Here is a 23,121-nt window from a genome sequence, read left to right as displayed (position 1 = left end):
GTCTCTGTATGCTGTCTGACAGGTGGTATTCCTCTAACTAGTCTCTGTCTGACAGGTGATATTCCTCTAACTAGTCTCTGTCTGACAGGTGGTATTCCTCTAACTAGTCTCTGTCTGACAGGTGGTATTCCTCTAACTAGTCTCTGTATGCTGTCTGACAGGTGGTATTCCCCTAACTAGTCTCTGTCTGACAGGTGGTATTCCTCTAACTAGTCTCTGTCTGACAGGTGGTATTCCTCTAACTAGTCTCTGTCTGACAGGTGGTATTCCTCTAACTAGTCTCTGTCTGATAGGTGGTATTCCTCTAACTAGTCTCTGTCTGACAGGCGATATTCTCCTAACTAGTCTCTGTATGCTGTCTGACAGGTGGTATTCCTCTAACTAGTCTCTGTCTGACAGGTGATATTCCTCTAACTAGTCTCTGTCTGACAGGTGATATTCCTCTAACTAGTCTCTGTCTGACAGGTGGTATTCCTCTAACTAGTCTCTGTCTGACAGGTGATATTCCTCTAACTAGTCTCTGTCTGACAGGTGATATTCCTCTAACTAGTCTCTGTCTGACAGGTGGTATTCCTCTAACTAGTCTCTGTCTGACAGGTGATATTCCTCTAACTAGTCTCTGTCTGACAGGTGGTATTCCTCTAACTAGTCTCTGTCTGACAGGTGATATTCCCCTAACTAGTCTCTGTCTGACAGGTGATATTCCTCTAACTAGTCTCTGTATGCTGTCTGACAGGTGGTATTCCTCTAACTAGTCTCTGTATGCTGTCTGACAGGTGATATTCCTCTAACTAGTCTCTGTCTGACAGGTGATATTCCTCTAACTAGTCTCTGTATGCTGTCTGACAGGTGGTATTCCTCTAACTAGTCTCTGTATGCTGTCTGACAGGTGGTATTCCTCTAACTAGTCTCTGTATGCTGTCTGACAGGTGGTATTCCTCTAACTAGTCTCTGTCTGACAGGTGGTATTCCTCTAACTAGTCTCTGTCTGACAGGTGGTATTCCTCTAACTAGTCTCTGTCTGACAGGTGGTATTCCTCTAACTAGTCTCTGTCTGACAGGTGGTATTCCTCTAACTAGTCTCTGTCTGACAGGTGATATTCCTCTAACTAGTCTCTGTCTGACAGGTGGTATTCCTCTAACTAGTCTCTGTATGCTGTCTGACAGGTGATATTCCTCTAACTAGTCTCTGTCTGACAGGTGATATTCCTCTAACTAGTCTCTGTATGCTGTCTGACAGGTGATATTCCTCTAACTAGTCTCTGTCTGACAGGTGATATTCCTCTAACTAGTCTCTGTCTGACAGGTGATATTCCTCTAACTAGTCTCTGTCTGACAGGTGATATTCCTCTAACTAGTCTCTGTCTGACAGGTGATATTCCTCTAACTAGTCTCTGTCTGACAGGTGATATTCCTCTAACTAGTCTCTGTCTGACAGGTGGTATTCCTCTAACTAGTCTCTGTCTGACAGGTGATATTCCTCTAACTAGTCTCTGTCTGACAGGTGGTATTCCTCTAACTAGTCTCTGTCTGACAGGTGATATTCCCCTAACTAGTCTCTGTCTGACAGGTGGTATTCCTCTAACTAGTCTCTGTCTGACAGGTGGTATTCCTCTAACTAGTCTCTGTCTGACAGGTGGTATTCCTCTAACTAGTCTCTGTATGCTGTCTGACAGGTGATATTCCTCTAACTAGTCTCTGTCTGATAGGTGATATTCCTCTAACTAGTCTCTGTCTGACAGGTGGTATTCCTCTAACTAGTCTCTGTCTGACAGGTGATATTCCTCTAACTAGTCTCTGTCTGACAGGTGGTATTCCTCTAACTAGTCTCTGTCTGACAGGTGGTATTCCTCTAACTAGTCTCTGTCTGACAGGTGGTATTCCTCTAACTAGTCTCTGTCTGACAGGTGGTATTCCTCTAACTAGTCTCTGTCTGACAGGTGGTATTCCTCTAACTAGTCTCTGTCTGACAGGTGGTATTCCTCTAACTAGTCTCTGTCTGACAGGTGGTATTCCTCTAACTAGTCTCTGTATGCTGTCTGACAGGTGATATTCCCCTAACTAGTCTCTGTCTGACAGGTGATATTCCTCTAACTAGTCTCTGTCTGACAGGTGGTATTCCTCTAACTAGTCTCTGTCTGACAGGTGATATTCCTCTAACTAGTCTCTGTCTGACAGGTGGTATTCCTCTAACTAGTCTCTGTCTGACAGGTGATATTCCCCTAACTAGTCTCTGTCTGACAGGTGGTATTCCTCTAACTAGTCTCTGTCTGACAGGTGGTATTCCTCTAACTAGTCTCTGTCTGACAGGTGGTATTCCTCTAACTAGTCTCTGTATGCTGTCTGACAGGTGATATTCCTCTAACTAGTCTCTGTCTGACAGGTGATATTCCTCTAACTAGTCTCTGTCTGACAGGTGGTATTCCTCTAACTAGTCTCTGTCTGACAGGTGATATTCCTCTAACTAGTCTCTGTCTGACAGGTGGTATTCCTCTAACTAGTCTCTGTCTGACAGGTGGTATTCCTCTAACTAGTCTCTGTCTGACAGGTGGTATTCCTCTAACTAGTCTCTGTCTGACAGGTGGTATTCCTCTAACTAGTCTCTGTCTGACAGGTGGTATTCCTCTAACTAGTCTCTGTCTGACAGGTGGTATTCCTCTAACTAGTCTCTGTCTGACAGGTGGTATTCCTCTAACTAGTCTCTGTATGCTGTCTGACAGGTGATATTCCTCTAACTAGTCTCTGTCTGACAGGTGATATTCCTCTAACTAGTCTCTGTCTGACAGGTGGTATTCCTCTAACTAGTCTCTGTATGCTGTCTGACAGGTGATATTCCTCTAACTAGTCTCTGTCTGACAGGTGATATTCCTCTAACTAGTCTCTGTCTGACAGGTGGTATTCCTCTAACTAGTCTCTGTCTGACAGGTGATATTCCTCTAACTAGTCTCTGTCTGACAGGTGGTATTCCTCTAACTAGTCTCTGTCTGACAGGTGATATTCCTCTAACTAGTCTCTGTCTGACAGGTGGTATTCCTCTAACTAGTCTCTGTCTGACAGGTGATATTCCTCTAACTAGTCTCTGTCTGACAGGTGATATTCCTCTAACTAGTCTCTGTCTGACAGGTGGTATTCCTCTAACTAGTCTCTGTCTGACAGGTGGTATTCCTCTAACTAGTCTCTGTCTGACAGGTGGTATTCCTCTAACTAGTCTCTGTCTGACAGGTGGTATTCCTCTAACTAGTCTCTGTCTGACAGGTGATATTCCTCTAACTAGTCTCTGTCTGACAGGTGATATTCCTCTAACTAGTCTCTGTCTGACAGGTGATATTCCTCTAACTAGTCTCTGTCTGACAGGTGGTATTCCTCTAACTAGTCTCTGTCTGACAGGTGATATTCCTCTAACTAGTCTCTGTCTGACAGGTGATATTCCTCTAACTAGTCTCTGTCTGACAGGTGATATTCCTCTAACTAGTCTCTGTCTGACAGGTGGTATTCCTCTAACTAGTCTCTGTCTGACAGGTGATATTCCTCTAACTAGTCTCTGTCTGACAGGTGGTATTCCTCTAACTAGTCTCTGTCTGACAGGTGATATTCCTCTAACTAGTCTCTGTCTGACAGGTGATATTACTCTAACTAGTCTCTGTCTGACAGGTGATATTCCTCTAACTAGTCTCTGTCTGACAGGTGGTATTCCTCTAACTAGTCTCTGTCTGACAGGTGGTATTCCTCTAACTAGTCTCTGTCTGACAGGTGGTATTCCTCTAACTAGTCTCTGTCTGACAGGTGATATTCCTCTAACTAGTCTCTGTCTGACAGGTGATATTACTCTAACTAGTCTCTGTCTGACAGGTGATATTCCTCTAACTAGTCTCTGTCTGACAGGTGGTATTCCTCTAACTAGTCTCTGTCTGACAGGTGGTATTCCTCTAACTAGTCTCTGTCTGACAGGTGGTATTCCTCTAACTAGTCTCTGTCTGACAGGTGTTATTCCTCTAACTAGTCTCTGTATGCTGTCTGACAGGTGGTATTCCTCTAACTAGTCTCTGTCTGACAGGTGGTATTCCTCTAACTAGTCTCTGTCTGACAGGTGGTATTCCTCTAACTAGTCTCTGTCTGACAGGTGGTATTCCTCTAACTAGTCTCTGTCTGACAGGTGGTATTCCTCTAACTAGTCTCTGTCTGACAGGTGGTATTCCTCTAACTAGTCTCTGTCTGACAGGTGGTATTCCTCTAACTAGTCTCTGTCTGACAGGTGGTATTCCTCTAACTAGTCTCTGTCTGACAGGTGGTATTCCTCTAACTAGTCTCTGTCTGACAGGTGGTATTCCTCTAACTAGTCTCTGTCTGACAGGTGGTATTCCTCTAACTAGTCTCTGTCTGACAGGTGGTATTCCTCTAACTAGTCTCTGTCTGACAGGTGATATTCCTCTAACTAGTCTCTGTCTGACAGGTGGTATTCCTCTAACTAGTCTCTCTCTCAGGGGTCAACAGCCCAAATATAAAGACGTGACTTACTTGATTCCACTGATCTTCAGACTCTTCTTATCCAACAGGCCCATGGACTACGACAGGAGAGAACAGGATGTTGATAAGTACAGACACACCAGTCTGTTATACAGAGACACTCAGCAGAACACAGAGTAATACTGGTCAATCTAACACACCAGTCTGTTATACAGAGACACTCAGCAGAACACAGAGTAATACTGGTCAATCTAACTCACTGTTATACAGAGACACTCAGCAGAACACAGAGTAATACTGGTCAATCTAACTCACTGTTATACAGAGACACTCAGCAGAACACATAGTAATACTGGTCAATCTAACTCACTGTTATACAGAGACACTCAGCAGAACACATAGTAATACTGGTCAATCTAACTCACTGCTATACAGAGACACTCAGCAGAACACAGAGTAATACTGGTCAATCTAACTCACTGTTATACAGAGACACTCAGCAGAACACATAGTAATACTGGTCAATCTAACTCACCAGTCTGTTATACAGAGACACTCAGCAGAACACATAGTAATACTGGTCAATCTAACTCACCAGTCTGTTATACAGAGACACTCAGCAGAACACATAGTAATACTGGTCAATCTAACTCACCAGTCTGTTATACAGAGACACTCAGCAGAACACAGAGTAATACTGGTCAATCTAACTCACTGTTATACAGAGACACTCAGCAGAACACAGAGTAATACTGGTCAATCTAACTCACTGTTATACAGAGACACTCAGCAGAACACATAGTAATACTGGTCAATCTAACTCACTGTTATACAGAGACACTCAGCAGAACACATAGTAATACTGGTCAATCTAACACACCAGTCTGTTATACAGAGACACTCAGCAGAACACAGAGTAATACTGGTCAATCTAACTCACTGTTATACAGAGACACTCAGCAGAACACATAGTAATACTGGTCAATCTAACTCACTGCTATACAGAGACACTCAGCAGAACACATAGTAATACTGGTCAATCTAACTCACTGTTATACAGAGACACTCAGCAGAACACATAGTAATACTGGTCAATCTAACTCACCAGTCTGTTATACAGAGACACTCAGCAGAACACATAGTAATACTGGTCAATCTAACTCACTGTTATACAGAGACACTCAGCAGAACACATAGTAATACTGGTCAATCTAACTCACTGCTATACAGAGACACTCAGCAGAACACAGAGTAATACTGGTCAATCTAACTCACTGTTATACAGAGACACTCAGCAGAACACAGAGTAATACTGGTCAATCTAACTCACTGCTATACAGAGACACTCAGCAGAACACAGAGTAATACTGGTCAATCTAACTCACTGTTATACAGAGACACTCAGCAGAACACAGAGTAATACTGGTCAATCTAACTCACCAGTCTGTTATACAGAGACACTCAGCAGAACACAGAGTAATACTGGTCAATCTAACTCACTGTTATACAGAGACACTCAGCAGAACACATAGTAATACTGGTCAATCTAACTCACTGCTATACAGAGACACTCAGCAGAACACAGAGTAATACTGGTCAATCTAACTCACTGTTATACAGAGACACTCAGCAGAACACATAGTAATACTGGTCAATCTAACTCACCAGTCTGTTATACAGAGACACTCAGCAGAACACATAGTAATACTGGTCAATCTAACTCACTGTTATACAGAGACACTCAGCAGAACACATAGTAATACTGGTCAATCTAACTCACCAGTCTGTTATACAGAGACACTCAGCAGAACACATAGTAATACTGGTCAATCTAACTCACTGTTATACAGAGACACTCAGCAGAACACAGAGTAATACTGGTCAATCTAACTCACTGTTATACAGAGACACTCAGCAGAACACATAGTAATACTGGTCAATCTAACTCACTGTTATACAGAGACACTCAGCAGAACACAGAGTAATACTGGTCAATCTAACTCACTGTTATACAGAGACACTCAGCAGAACACAGAGTAATACTGGTCAATCTAACTCACCAGTCTGTTATACAGAGACACTCAGCAGAACACAGAGTAATACTGGTCAATCTAACACACCAGTCTGTTATACAGAGACACTCAGCAGAACACATAGTAATACTGGTCAATCTAACTCACTGTTATACAGAGACACTCAGCAGAACACAGAGTAATACTGGTCAATCTAACTCACTGTTATACAGAGACACTCAGCAGAACACATAGTAATACTGGTCAATCTAACTTACTGGGGTCAGAGACACTCAGCAGAACACAGAGTAATACTGGTCAATCTAACTCACTGTTATACAGAGACACTCAGCAGAACACATAGTAATACTGGTCAATCTAACTCACTGTTATACAGAGACACTCAGCAGAACACAGAGTAATACTGGTCAATCTAACTCACCAGTCTGTTATACAGAGACACTCAGCAGAACACATAGTAATACTGGTCAATCTAACTCACCAGTCTGTTATACAGAGACACTCAGCAGAACACATAGTAATACTGGTCAATCTAACTCACCAGTCTGTTATACAGAGACAATCAGCAGAACACAGAGTAATACTGGTCAATCTAACTCACCAGTCTGTTATACAGAGACACTCAGCAGAACACATAGTAATACTGGTCAATCTAACTCACTGTTATACAGAGACACTCAGCAGAACACAGAGTAATACTGGTCAATCTAACTCACTGTTATACAGAGACACTCAGCAGAACACAGAGTAATACTGGTCAATCTAACTCACCAGTCTGTTATACAGAGACACTCAGCAGAACACAGAGTAATACTGGTCAATCTAACTCACCAGTCTGTTATACAGAGACACTCAGCAGAACACAGAGTAATACTGGTCAATCTAACTCACCAGTCTGTTATACAGAGACACTCAGCAGAACACAGAGTAATACTGGTCAATCTAACTCACTGTTATACAGAGACACTCAGCAGAACACATAGTAATACTGGTCAATCTAACTCACCAGTCTGTTATACAGAGACACTCAGCAGAACACATAGTAATACTGGTCAATCTAACTCACCAGTCTGTTATACAGAGACACTCAGCAGAACACAGAGTAATACTGGTCAATCTAACTCACTGTTATACAGAGACACTCAGCAGAACACATAGTAATACTGGTCAATCTAACTCACTGTTATACAGAGACACTCAGCAGAACACATAGTAATACTGGTCAATCTAACTCACCAGTCTGTTATACAGAGACACTCAGCAGAACACATAGTAATACTGGTCAATCTAACTCACCAGTCTGTTATACAGAGACACTCAGCAGAACACAGAGTAATACTGGTCAATCTAACTCACTGTTATACAGAGACACTCAGCAGAACACATAGTAATACTGGTCAATCTAACTCACTGTTATACAGAGACACTCAGCAGAACACATAGTAATACTGGTCAATCTAACTCACTGTTATACAGAGACACTCAGCAGAACACATAGTAATACTGGTCAATCTAACTCACTGTTATACAGAGACACTCAGCAGAACACATAGTAATACTGGTCAATCTAACTCACTGTTATACAGAGACACTCAGCAGAACACATAGTAATACTGGTCAATCTAACTCACCAGTCTGTTATACAGAGACACTCAGCAGAACACAGAGTAATACTGGTCAATCTAACTCACTGTTATACAGAGACACTCAGCAGAACACATAGTAATACTGGTCAATCTAACACACCAGTCTGTTATACAGAGACACTCAGCAGAACACAGAGTAATACTGGTCAATCTAACACACCAGTCTGTTATACAGAGACACTCAGCAGAACACATAGTAATACTGGTCAATCTAACTCACTGTTATACAGAGACACTCAGCAGAACACATAGTAATACTGGTCAATCTAACTCACTGTTATACAGAGACACTCAGCAGAACACAGAGTAATACTGGTCAATCTAACTCACTGTTATACAGAGACACTCAGCAGAACACATAGTAATACTGGTCAATCTAACTCACTGTTATACAGAGACACTCAGCAGAACACAGAGTAATACTGGTCAATCTAACTCACTGTTATACAGAGACACTCAGCAGAACACATAGTAATACTGGTCAATCTAACTCACCAGTCTGTTATACAGAGACACTCAGCAGAACACAGAGTAATACTGGTCAATCTAACTCACTGTTATACAGAGACACTCAGCAGAACACATAGTAATACTGGTCAATCTAACTCACTGTTATACAGAGACACTCAGCAGAACACATAGTAATACTGGTCAATCTAACTCACTGTTATACAGAGACACTCAGCAGAACACATAGTAATACTGGTCAATCTAACACACCAGTCTGTTATACAGAGACACTCAGCAGAACACAGAGTAATACTGGTCAATCTAACACACCAGTCTGTTATACAGAGACACTCAGCAGAACACATAGTAATACTGGTCAATCTAACTCACCACTTACTGGGGTCATAGATACTCAGTGTGGGGACTTACTGGGGTCGTAGATGCTCAGTGTGGGGACTTACTGGGGTCATAGATAGTCAGTGTGGGGACTTACTGGGGTCATAGATACTCAGTGTGGGGACTTACTGGGGTCGTAGATGCTCAGTGTGGGGACTTACTGGGGTCGTAGATACTCAGTGTGGGGACTTACTGGGGTCGTAGATGCTCAGTGTGGGGACTTACTGGGGTCGTAGATGCTCAGTGTGGGGACTTACTGGGGTCGTAGATGCTCAGTGTGGGGACTTACTGGGGTCATAGATACCCAGTGTGGGGACTTACTGGGGTCGTAGATGCTCAGTGTGGGGACTTACTGGGGTCTCGTAGATGCTCAGTGTGGGGACTTACTGGGGTCTCGTAGATGCTCAGTGTGTCCTGGGTCATCCTGGCAAAGAACTTCCCATCGTGACTCCACCTGGAGAAACAGACACACGTTAGAACGCTGCAGTTAGAGAGAGAACCGAGACAGAACGCTGCAGTTAGAGAGAGAACCGAGACAGAACGCTGCAGTTAGAGAGAGAACCGAGACAGAACGCTGCAGTTAGAGAGAGAACCGAGACAGAACGCTGCAGTTAGAGAGAGAACCGAGACAGAACGCTGCAGTTAGAGAGAGAACCGAGACAGAACGCTGCAGTTAGAGAGAGAACCGAGACAGAACGCTGCAGTTAGGGAGAGAACCGAGACAGAACGCTGCAGTTAGAGAGAGAACCGAGACAGAACGCTGCAGTTAGGGAGAGAACCGAGACAGAACGCTGCAGTTAGGGAGAGAACCGAGACAGAACGCTGCAGTTAGGGAGAGAACCGAGACAGAACGCTGCAGTTAGAGAGAGAACCGAGACAGAACGCTGCAGTTAGAGAGAGAACCGAGACAGAACGCTGCAGTTAGGGAGAGAACCGAGACAGAACGCTGCAGTTAGGGAGAGAACCGAGACAGAACGCTGCAGTTAGAGAGAGAACCGAGACAGAACGCTGCAGTTAGAGAGAGAACCGAGACAGAACGCTGCAGTTAGAGAGAGAACCGAGACAGAACGCTGCAGTTAGAGAGAGAACCGAGACAGAACGCTGCAGTTAGGGAGAGAACCGAGACAGAACGCTGCAGTTAGGGAGAGAACCGAGACAGAACGCTGCAGTTAGAGAGAGAACCGAGACAGAACGCTGCAGTTAGGGAGAGAACCGAGACAGAACGCTGCAGTTAGGGAGAGAACCGAGACAGAACGCTGCAGTTAGAGAGAGAACCGAGACAGAACGCTGCAGTTAGGGAGAGAACCGAGACAGAACGCTGCAGTTAGAGAGAGAACCGAGACAGAACGCTGCAGTTAGAGAGAGAACCGAGACAGAACGCTGCAGTTAGAGAGAGAACCGAGACAGAACGCTGCAGTTAGAGAGAGAACCGAGACAGAACGCTGCAGTTAGGGAGAGAACCGAGACAGAACGCTGCAGTTAGGGAGAGAACCGAGACAGAACGCTGCAGTTAGAGAGAGAACCGAGACAGAACGCTGCAGTTAGAGAGAGAACCGAGACAGAACGCTGCAGTTAGAGAGAGAACCGAGACAGAACGCTGCAGTTAGAGAGAGAACCGAGACAGAACGCTGCAGTTAGAGAGAGAACCGAGACAGAACGCTGCAGTTAGGGAGAGAACCGAGACAGAACGCTGCAGTTAGGGAGAGAACCGAGACAGAACGCTGCAGTTAGAGAGAGAACCGAGACAGAACGCTGCAGTTAGAGAGAGAACCGAGACAGAACGCTGCAGTTAGAGAGAGAACCGAGACAGAACGCTGCAGTTAGAGAGAGAACCGAGACAGAACGCTGCAGTTAGGGAGAGAACCGAGACAGAACGCAAGAGACACGAGTTCAGCTACAGTTCTTGTAGAGACAGGAACACAGAGAGGTGGGTAGTCAGACCTTACTAGAAGATGTAGAGACAGGATGGAGACATGAAAACAGAGAGGTGGGTAGTCAGACCTTACTAGAAGATGTAGAGACATGAAGACAGAGGTGGGTAGTCAGACCTTACTAGAAGATGTAGAGACAGGATAGAGACATGAAGACAGAGAGGTGGGTAGTCAGACCTTACTAGAAGATGTAGAGACAGGATAGAGACATGAAGACAGAGAGGTGGGTAGTCAGACCTTACTAGAAGATGTAGAGACAGGAACAGGATAGAGACATGAAGACAGAGAGGTGGGTAGTCAGACCTTACTAGAAGATGTAGAGACAGGATAGAGACATGAAGACAGAGAGGTGGGTAGTCAGACCTTACTAGAAGATGTAGAGACAGGAACAGGATAGAGACATGAACACAGAGAGGTGGGTAGTCAGACCTTACTAGAAGATGTAGAGACAGGATAGAGACATGAAGACAGAGAGGTGGGTAGTCAGACCTTACTAGAAGATGTAGAGACAGGATAGAGACATGAACACAGAGAGGTGGGTAGTCAGACCTTACTAGAAAATGTAGAGACAGGAACAGGATAGAGACATGAACACAGAGAGGTGGGTAGTCAGACCTTACTAGAAGATGTAGAGACAGGATAGAGACATGAACACAGAGAGGTGGGTAGTCAGACCTTACTAGAAGATGTAGAGACAGGATAGAGACATGAACACAGAGAGGTGGGTAGTCAGGTCTTACTAGAAGATGTAGAGACATGAACACAGAGAGGTGGGTAGTCAGACCTTACTAGAAGATGTAGAGACAGGATAGAGACATGAACACAGAGAGGTGGGTAGTCAGACCTTACAAGAAGATGTAGAGACAGGAACAGGATAGAGACATGAAGACAGAGAGGTGGGTAGTCAGACCTTACTAGAAGATGTAGAGACATGAAAACAGAGAGGTGGGTAGTCACACCTTACTAGAAGATGTAGAGACAGGATAGAGACATGAACACAGAGAGGTGGGTAGTCAGACCTTACTAGAAGATGTAGAGACAGGATAGAGACATGGAAACAGAGAGGTGGGTAGTCAGACCTTACTAGAAGATGTAGAGACAGGATAGAGACATGGAACACAGAGAGGTGGGTAGTCAGACCTTACTAGAAGATGTAGAGACAGGAACAGGATAGAGACATGAAGACAGAGAGGTGGGTAGTCAGACCTTACTAGAAGATGTAGAGACATGAAAACAGAGAGGTGGGTAGTCACACCTTACTAGAAGATGTAGAGACAGGATAGAGACATGAACACAGAGAGGTGGGTAGTCAGACCTTACTAGAAGATGTAGACAGGATAGAGACATGGAAACAGAGAGGTGGGTAGTCAGACCTTACTAGAAGATGTAGAGACAGGATAGAGACATGGAAACAGAGAGGTGGGTAGTCAGACCTTACTAGAAGATGTAGAGACAGGAACAGGATAGAGACATGAAGACAGAGAGGTGGGTAGTCAGACCTTACTAGAAGATGTAGAGACAGGATAGAGACATGGAAACAGAGAGGTGGGTAGTCAGACCTTACTAGAAGATGTAGAGACAGGATAGAGACATGGAAACAGAGAGGTGGGTAGTCAGACCTTACTAGAAGATGTAGAGACAGGATAGAGACATGATAGAGACATGAACACAGAGAGGTGGGTAGTCAGACCTTACTAGAAGATGTAGAGACAGGATAGAGACATGAAAACAGAGAGGTGGGTAGTCAGACCTTACTAGAAGATGTAGAGACATGGAAACAGAGAGGTGGGTAGTCAGACCTTACTAGAAGATGTAGAGACATGAAAACAGAGAGGTGGGTAGTCAGACCTTACTAGAAGATGTAGAGACATGGAAACAGAGAGATGTGTAGTCAGACCTTACTAGAAGATGTAGAGACATGAACACAGAGAGGTGGGTAGTCGGGCCTTACTTGAAGATGGGCCAGTGGGCGGAGCTCTCACAGTGGAAGCCTCTCTTCTTCTGGCCAGTCAGAATGTCCCAGATGATGATGGCCTGGGGGTCCTCCTTAGTGTCCATCAGGGGACTGAACGTCACCACGTACCTACCAAGCATTATAACACCTTTATGTAGCTTCGTAAGGATTCATACAGCTGACATAGACAGGTTATAACCACACTAGGTTACAGGGTAACTGAGGGATACAAAGTGTATTGAAAGCAGATGCTTCCACACAGGTGTGGTTCCTGAGGTAATTAAGCAATTAACATCCCATCATGCTTAGGGTCAGGTATAAACGTGCCCAGTTGACCATTATCTGGGCTAGCAGAGACTTTGAAAGAGGGCTCTCAAAGGAGCACAGGGGTTTTAAAGGGTGTGTGTGAGTCTTAGTAAATGTAACACTTCTGGGAGATTCTGGAGCGGCGCCCGAGACAGCGTTTTCCACCACCATCAACGCAACATCAAATGAAGGATTTTAATCGAGGAAGAACGGTTACACATTTGTCACGGATCCCTCCGTAACGTTCATTACGCACACCTGGCCCCTATTCCCAGTGATTAGTAACTGTATAAGTGTGCCCTTTGGTTTACCAGTGTCCTGTCAATATATTGTTACAGTGTCTGTGGGTGCGTGCGAGTACCTGTGCTGTGTGTTTTGGGTTTTCGTGCCATTGTGATTACGGGTCTCGTCCCGTGTGTTAATCATTGTGATTACGGGTCTCGTCCCGTGTGTTAATCATTGTGATTACGGGTCTCGTCCCGTGTGTTAACCATTGCGATTACGGGTCTCGTCCCGTGTGTTAACCATTGCGATTACGGGTCTCGTCCCGTGTGTTAATCATTGCGATTACGGGTCTCGTCCCGTGTGTTAATCATTGCGATTACGGGTCTCGTCCCGTGTGTTAATCATTGTGATTACGGGTCTCGTCCCGTGTGTTAATCATTGTGATTACGGGTCTCGTCCCGTGTGTTAATCATTGTGATTACGGGTCTCGTCCCGTGTGTTAATCATTGTGATTACGGGTCTCGTCCCGTGTGTTAATCATTGTGATTACGGGTCTCGTCCCGTGTGTTAATCATTGTGATTACGGGTCTCGTCCCGTGTGTTAATCATTGCGATTACGGGTCTCGTCCCGTGTGTTAATCATTGCGATTACAGGTCTCGTCCCGTGTGTTAATCATTGCGATTACGGGTCTCGTCCCGTGTGTTAATCATTGTGATTACGGGTCTCGTCCCGTGTGTTAATCATTGTGATTACGGGTCTCGTCCCGTGTGTTAATCATTGTGATTACGGGTCTCGTCCCGTGTGTTAATCATTGTGATTACGGGTCTCGTCCCGTGTGTTAATCATTGTGATTACGGGTCTCGTCCCGTGTGTTAATCATTGTGATTACGGGTCTCGTCCCGTGTGTTAATCATTGTGATTACGGGTCTCGTCCCGTGTGTTAATCATTGCGATTACGGGTGCTCGTCCCGTGCGTCAGTCATCGTGTGCTTGTATTTATTCAAATGTACTCCTCGCTCTTTTTTTGTTTTGGGGGTTCAACCCTGTGTGTTGTACCCTGTTTGGTCTTCGTCCCCGTGCCAGTACGCGGCACGCTGTAATTTGGGTAAAAAAAAAAAAAAAAACGTATTCCTGTGCCTGTCTCTCGATCCCTTAAACCAGCGTTGACACATCCCTCCAATAGAGTTCCAGAAACGTGTGGAATCTACGCCGAGGAGCATTGAAGCTGTTCTGGCTGGTGGTCCAACACCCCGTTAAGACACTTTATGTTGGGGTTTCCTTTATTCTGGCAGTTACATGTACCTACCAAGCATTATAACCCCTTTATATAGCTTCACACGGCTTCATACAGTTGACAGAGCTCCACTAGGGCATAGTGTCCATCAGGGGACTGAACGTCACGGCGACGTACCTATGAAGCGGTACAACACCTTAAAAGGCTTCATAAGACTACATAGTTACTTTATGGCCTGAGGGTCCTCAGTTTCCATCAGGGAATGAAGCATTATAACAACTTCATGTAGCTTCATTTTAATTTAACCTTTATTTAACTAGGCAAGTCACTCCCCTCCCACTAGGCTACCAGCCCCCCCCCCCTCTAACCACTAAGCTACATTCCCCCCCTCTCTAACAACTAGGCTACCTGCCCCCCCCCTCTCTAACCACTAGGCTACCTGCCCCCCCCCCCCTCTCTAACCACTAGGCTACCTGCCCCCCCCCCCTCTAACCACTAGGCTACCTGCCCCCCCCCCCTCTCTAACCACTAGGCTACCTGCCCCCCCCTCTCTAACCACTAGGCTGCCTGCGGCCCCCATAAGGCTTCATAGATGTGATATAGACAGACATTGATTATTCATTAGTGATGTAGTGGTGATTGGTTACCTCTCGCAGGGGGAGAAGTCGATCAGAGACACTCCCTGGTGGCTGAAACGTTGGATCTGCTTGAACTTCTCTCCGCCCCACAATGCAATGCCTCGCTGGTGGAACGTGGCCAGGTAAGTTCCCTTGGGAGACCAGCGCACATAGGTCTCTGTCCAGCGCTACAGGGACACAACAGTCACGACACAGACACAGCACAGACACGACACGACACAGTCACAACACAGTCACACCACAGTCACAACCTCAGAATCAATCACTATACACCACGGCAGATATTTTGATTTACACAATCAAGCCTTCTACTTTTTAAGGATCAAAGCCGTAAAAAAGTATTTCTGTAGATGTAGAATGCTCAGTGCAACAAACAAAAAATTAATTTTCTTATTGGTTGAACCACTATCTCACTGCTCCGTCGTGATTGGTTGACTCACCGCCCTCTCCTCGGAGACGACTGGATCCTTGGCGTCATTGTTGAAGATGGCGGTCCTCTCTCCTGATTCGTAGATGACGCTGTACTGGTCACGACAGTCAGGGTCCTCCATCCAGTGACGCATGTTACCCTGGCAACACAAACAGGAAGTGACGGCTAGTAATGACCTTTTCCCCGCCTCCACAACACCGGGTGGGTATTCTCTGAACGTGGGGGTTGAAGTGACAGTGTGGAACACTCACAAAGTCCTTGAAGGGCTGCTTCTCAGGAGACTCCCACTCGTCACTGATGCTCATGTACCTGGAACACAACATCACAATCTACAGCAGAGTTCTATATCATGTTTATCTATGTCAAACATATACAGCAGACAGTTCTATATCATGTTTATCTATGTCAAACATATACAGCAGACAGTTCTATATCATGTTTATCTATGTCAAACATATACAGCAAGCAGACAGTTCTATATCATGTTTATCTATGTCAAACATTTACAGCAAGCAGACAGTTCTATATCATGTATATCTATGTCAAACATTTCTGCCATGTTGTTGTGTCTAGATTATCCATAACTAACCAGATGCCATATATCAGCTAGCATGATGCCCTGGACACCATATAACAGCTAGAATGATGCCCTGGACAGCCCATATAACAGCTAGAATGATGTCCTGAACACCCCATATAACAGCTGGCATGATGCCCTGAACACCCCATATAACAGCTGGCATGATGCCCTGAACACCCCATATAACAGCTGGCATGATGCCCTGGACACCCCATATAACAGCTGGCATGATGCCCTGGACACCCCGTATAACAGCTAGAATGATGCCCTGGACACCCCGTATAACAGCTAGAATGATGCCCTGGACACCCCATATAACAGCTGGAATGATGCCCTGAACACCCCATATAACAGCTAGAATGATGCCCTGGACACCCAGTATAACAGCTAGACTGATGCCCTGGACACCCCGTACAACAGCTAGAATGATGCCCTGGACACCCCGTATAACAGCTAGAATGATGCCCTGGACACCCCGTATAACAGCTGGAATGATGCCCTGAACACCATATAACAGCTGGCATGATGCCCTGGACACCATATAACAGCTAGAATGATGCCCTGGACACCCCATATAACAGCTAGAATGATGCCCTGGACACCCCATATAACAGCTGGCATGATGCCCTGAACACCCCATATAACAGCTGGCATGATGCCCTGAACACCCCATATAACAGCTGGCATGATGCCCTGAACACCCCATATAACAGCTAGAATGATGCCCTGGACACCCCATATAACAGCTAGAATGATGCCCTGGACACCCCATATAACAGCTAGAATGATGCCCTGGACACCCCATATAACAGCTAGAATGATGCCCTGGACACCCCATATAACAGCTGGCATGATGCCCTGAACACCCCATATAACAGCTGGCATGATGCCCTGAACACCCTATATAACAGCTAGAATGATGCCCTGAACACCCCGTATAACAGCTAGAATGATGCCCTGGACACCCCATATAACAGCTGGCATGATGCCCTGGACACCCCATATAACAGCTAGAATGATGCCCTGAACACCATATAACAGCTGGCATGATGCCCTGGACACCCCATATAACAGCTGGCATGATGCCCTGGACACCCCATATAACAGCTAGCATGTTGCCCTGAACACCCCGTATAACAGCTAGAATGATGCCCTGAACACCCCGTATAACAGCTGGCATGATGCCCTGGACACCCCATATAACAGCTGGCATGATGCCCTGGACACCCCATATAACAGCTGGCATGATGCCCTGAACACCCCATATAACAGCTGGCATGATGCCCTGGACACCCCATAAAACAGCTGGAATGATGCCCTGAACACCCCATATAACAGCTGGCATGATGCCCTGAACACCCCATATAACAGCTGGCATGATGCCCTGGACACCCCATATAACAGCTAGAATGATGCCCTGGACACCCCATATAACAGCTAGAATGATGCCCTGGACACCCCGTATAACAGCTAGAATGATGCCCTGGACACCCCATATAACAGCTGGCATGATGCCCTGGACACCCCATATAACAGCTAGAATGATGCCCTGAACACCATATAACAGCTGGCATGATGCCCTGGACACCCCATATAACAGCTGGCATGATGCCCTGGACACCCCATATAACAGCTAGCATGTTGCCCTGAACACCCCGTATAACAGCTAGAATGATGCCCTGAACACCCCGTATAACAGCTGGCATGATGCCCTGGACACCCCATATAACAGCTGGCATGATGCCCTGGACACCCCATATAACAGCTGGCATGATGCCCTGAACACCCCATATAACAGCTGGCATGATGCCCTGGACACCCCATATAACAGCTGGAATGATGCCCTGAACACCCCATATAACAGCTGGCATGATGCCCTGAACACCCCATATAACAGCTGGCATGATGCCCTGGACACCCCATATAACAGCTAGAATGATGCCCTGGACACCCCATATAACAGCTAGAATGATGCCCTGGACACCCCGTATAACAGCTAGAATGATGCCCTGGACACCCCATATAACAGCTGGCATGATGCCCTGGACACCCCATATAACAGCTAGAATGATGCCCTGAACACCATATAACAGCTGGCATGATGCCCTGGACACCCCATATAACAGCTGGCATGATGCCCTGGACACCCCATATAACAGCTACCATGTTGCCCTGAACACCCCGTATAACAGCTAGAATGATGCCCTGAACACCCCGTATAACAGCTGGCATGATGCCCTGGACACCCCATATAACAGCTGGCATGATGCCCTGGACACCCCATATAACAGCTGGCATGATGCCCTGAACACCCCATATAACAGCTAGAATGATGCCCTGAACACCATATAACAGCTGGCATGATGCCCTGGACACCCCATATAACAGCTGGCATGATGCCCTGGACACCCCATATAACAGCTAGAATGATGCCCTGGACACCCCATATAACAGCTAGAATGATGCCCTGGACACCCCATATAACAGCTAGAATGATGCCCTGGACACCCCATATAACAGCTAGAATGATGCCCTGGACACCCCATATAACAGCTGGAATGATGCCCTGAACACCCCATATAACAGCTAGAATGATGCCCTGAACACCCCATATAACAGCTGGCATGATGCCCTGAACACCCCATATAACAGCTGGCATGATGCCCTGGACACCCCATATAACAGCTGGAATGATGCCCTGAACACCCCATATAACAGCTGGAATGATGCCCTGGACACCATGTGTTTGTGTGTAGTGTATTCTTACTTGTCGAAGTCTGTGAACACATTGACTCTAAAGGTGTGCTGCTTGTCCAGTTTGTAGCCGTCAGCGTTCTTCACTGCCTCCAGAGCCTGAGTGGGAGCTCCATACTCCAGGAAGATGTACCTTCAGGGGAGATTAACTACAGGTTAACTAACTATAGGTCTGAGTAGGAGCTCCATACTCCAGGAAGATATACCTACAGAGATAACATTAACTACAGGTGAACTAACTATAGGTCTGAGTGGGAGCCCCATACCATGTACCTACAGAGGAGATAATATTAACTACAGGTTAACTAACTATAGGTCTGAGTAGGAGCTCTATACCATGTACCTACAGAGGAGATAACATTAACTACAGGTTAACTAACTATAGGTCTGAGTAGGAGCTCTATACCATGTACCTACAGAGGAGATAATATTAACTACAGGTTAACTAACTATAGGTCTGAGTAGGAGCTCCATACCATGTACCTACAGAGGAGATAACATTAACTACAGGTTAACTAACTATAGGTCTGAGTAGGAGCCCCATACCATGTACCTACAGGATAACATTAACTACAGGTTAACTAACTATAGGTCTGAGTAGGAGCCCCATACCATGTACCTACAGGATAACCTTAACTACAGGTTAACTAACTATAGGTCTGAGTAGGAGCTCCATACTCCAGGAAGATATACCTACAGAGGAGATAATATTAACTACAGGTTAACTAACTATAGGTCTGAGTAGGAGCTCCATACTCCAGGAAGATGTACCTACAGAGATAACATTAACTACAGGTTAACTAACTATAGGTCTGAGTAGGAGATCCATACCATGTACCTACAGAGGAGATAATATTAACTACAGGTGAACTAACTATAGGTCTGAGTAGGAGCCCAATACCATGTACCTACAGAGATAACATTAACTACAGGTTAACTAACTATAGGTCTGAGTAGGAGCTCTATACCATGTACCTACAGGATAACCTTAACTACAGGTTAACTAACTATAGGTCTGAGTAGGAGCCCCATACCATGTACCTACAGAGGAGATAATATTAACTACAGGTTAACTAACTATAGGTCTGAGTAGGAGCTCCATACTCCAGGAAGATATACCTACAGGAGATAATATTAACTACAGGTTAACTAACTATAGGTCTGAGTAGGAGCCCCATACCATGTACCTACAGAGGAGATAATATTAACTACAGGTTAACTAACTATAGGTCTGAGTAGGAGCCCCATACCATGTACCTACAGAGATAACATTAACTACAGGTTAACTAACTATAGGTCTGAGTGGGAGCTCCATACTCCAGGAAGATATACCTACAGGAGATAATATTAACTACAGGTTAACTAACTATAGGTCTGAGTAGGAGCCCCATACCATGTACCTACAGAGGAGATAATATTAACTACAGGTTAACTAACTATAGGTCTGAGTAGGAGCCCCATACCATGTACCTACAGAGGAGATAATATTAACTACAGGTTAACTAACTATAGGTCTGAGTAGGAGCCCCATACCATGTACCTACAGAGATAACATTAACTACAGGTTATCTAACTATAGGTCTGAGTAGGAGCTCCATACCATGTACCTACAGAGGAGATAATATTAACTACAGGTTAACTAACTATAGGTCTGAGTAGGAGCTCCATACCATGCACCTACAGGATAACCTTAACTACAGGTTATCTAACTATAGGTCTAAGTAGGAGCTCTATACCATGTACCTACAGGGATAACCTTAACTACAGGTTAACTAACTATAGGTCTGAGTAGGAGCTCTATACCATGTACCTACAGAGATAACATTAACTGCAGGTTAACTAACTATAGGTCTGAGTAGGAGCTCCATACCATGTACCTACAGAGATAACATTAACTACAGGTTAACTAACTATAGGTCTGAGTAGGAGCTCCATACCATGTACCTACAGAGGAGATAACATTAACTACAGGTTAACTAACTATAGGTCTGAGTAGGAGCTCCATACCATGTACCTACAGAGGAGATAATATTAACTACAGGTTAACTAACTATAGGTCTGAGTAGGAGCTCCATACCATGTATCTACAGAGGAGATAATATTAACTACAGGTTAACTAACTATAGGTCTGAGTAGGAGCCCCATACCATGTACCTACAGAGATAACATTAACTACAGGTTAACTAACTATAGGTCTGAGTAGGAGCTCCATACTCCAGGAAGATGTACCTACAGAGGAGATAATATTAACTACAGGTTAACTAACTATAGGTCTGAGTAGGAGCTCCATACTCCAGGAAGATGTAACTACAGAGGAGATAATATTAACTACAGGTTAACTAACTATAGGTCTGAGTAGGAGCTCCATACTCCAGGAAGATGTACCTACAGAGATAACATTAACTACAGGTTAACTAACTATAGGTCTGAGTAGGAGCTCCATACTCCAGGAAGATGTACCTACAGAGGAGATAATATTAACTACAGGTTAACTAACTATAGGTCTGAGTAGGAGCTCTATACCATGTACCTACAGAGATAACATTAACTACAGGTTAACTAACTATAGGTCTGAGTAGGAGCCCCATACCATGTACCTACAGAGATAACATTAACTACAGGTTAACTAACTATAGGTCTGAGTAGGAGCTCTATACCATGTACCTACAGAGATAACATTAACTACAGGTTAACTAACTATAGGTCTGAGTGGGAGCTCTATACCATGTACCTACAGAGGAGATAACATTATCTACAGGTTAACTAACTATAGGTCTGAGTAGGAGCTCCATACTCCAGGAAGATGTACCTACAGAGGAGATAATATTAACTACAGGTTAACTAACTATAGGTCTGAGTAGGAGCTCCATACTCCAGGAAGATGTACCTACAGAGATAACCTTAACTACAGGTTAACTAACTATAGGTCTGAGTGGGAGCTCTATACCATGTACCTACAGAGGAGATAATATTAACTGCACGTTAACTAACTATAGGTCTGAGTAGGAGCCCCATACCATGTACCTACAGAGGAGATAACATTAACTACAGGTTAACTAACTATAGGTCTGAGTAGGAGCTCCATACTCCAGGAAGATGTACCTACAGAGGAGATAATATTAACTACAGGTTAACTAACTATAGGTCTGAGTAGGAGCTCCATACTCCAGGAAGATGTACCTACAGAGATAACCTTAACTACAGGTTAACTAACTATAGGTCTGAGTGGGAGCTCTATACCATGTACCTACAGAGGAGATAATATTAACTGCAGGTTAACTAACTATAGGTCTGAGTGGGAGCTCTATACCATGTACCTACAGGATAACCTTAACTACAGGTTATCTAACTATACGTCTGAGTAGGAGCTCTATACCATGTACCTACAGGATAACCTTAACTACAGGTTATCTAACTATAGGTCTGAGTAGGAGCTCTATACCATGTACCTACAGAGGAGATAACATTAACTGCACGTTAACTAACTATAGGTCTGAGTAGGAGCTCCATACCATGTACCTACAGAGGAGATAATATTAACTGCACGTTAACTAACTATAGGTCTGAGTGGGAGCCCCATACCATGTACCTACAGAGATAACATTAACTACAGGTTAACTAACTATAGGTCTGAGTAGGAGCTCTATACCATGTACCTACAGAGATAATATTAACTACAGGTTAACTAACTATAGGTCTGAGTAGGAGCTCTATACCATGTACCTACAGAGATAACATTAACTACAGGTTAACTAACTATAGGTCTGAGTGGGAGCTCTATACCATGTACCTACAGGATAACCTTAACTACAGGTTATCTAACTATAGGTCTGAGTAGGAGCTCTATACCATGTACCTACAGGATAACCTTAACTACAGGTTAACTAACTATAGGTCTGAGTGGGAGCTCCATACCATGCACCTACAGAGATAACATTAACTACAGGTTAACTAACTATAGGTCTGAGTAGGAGCTCCATACCATGTACCTACAGAGGAGATAACATTAACTGCACGTTAACTAACTATAGGTCTGAGTAGGAGCCCCATACCATGCACCTACAGAGATAACATTAACT

At 44.7% G+C, this 23,121-nt stretch overlaps 1 protein-coding gene across 1 annotated transcript in view; it reads right to left on the bottom strand.

Annotated features, from left to right (window-relative positions):
- The window catches only part of LOC129845703 (eukaryotic translation initiation factor 3 subunit B-like), a 56,744-nt gene that overhangs the window by 29,260 nt on the left and 4,363 nt on the right, over positions 1–23,121 (bottom strand). The window contains exons 3-9 of the mRNA XM_055913588.1: positions 19,056–19,175; positions 15,960–16,017; positions 15,719–15,847; positions 15,288–15,445; positions 12,872–13,003; positions 9,377–9,443; positions 4,516–4,562 (exon numbers count right to left, since the gene is read on the bottom strand). Of these exons, the coding sequence (XP_055769563.1) occupies positions 4,516–4,562; positions 9,377–9,443; positions 12,872–13,003; positions 15,288–15,445; positions 15,719–15,847; positions 15,960–16,017; positions 19,056–19,175 (711 nt within the window). The remainder of the gene's footprint in view (positions 1–4,515; positions 4,563–9,376; positions 9,444–12,871; positions 13,004–15,287; positions 15,446–15,718; positions 15,848–15,959; positions 16,018–19,055; positions 19,176–23,121) is intronic.

Source organism: Salvelinus fontinalis, unplaced genomic scaffold (assembly GCF_029448725.1).
Source record: "Salvelinus fontinalis isolate EN_2023a unplaced genomic scaffold, ASM2944872v1 scaffold_0341, whole genome shotgun sequence".
In the NCBI taxonomy this organism is placed as follows: domain Eukaryota; kingdom Metazoa; phylum Chordata; class Actinopteri; order Salmoniformes; family Salmonidae; genus Salvelinus; species Salvelinus fontinalis.
The sequence above is the reverse complement of the archived record's forward strand: the minus strand, read 5'-3'. Positions and strand labels throughout refer to the sequence as shown.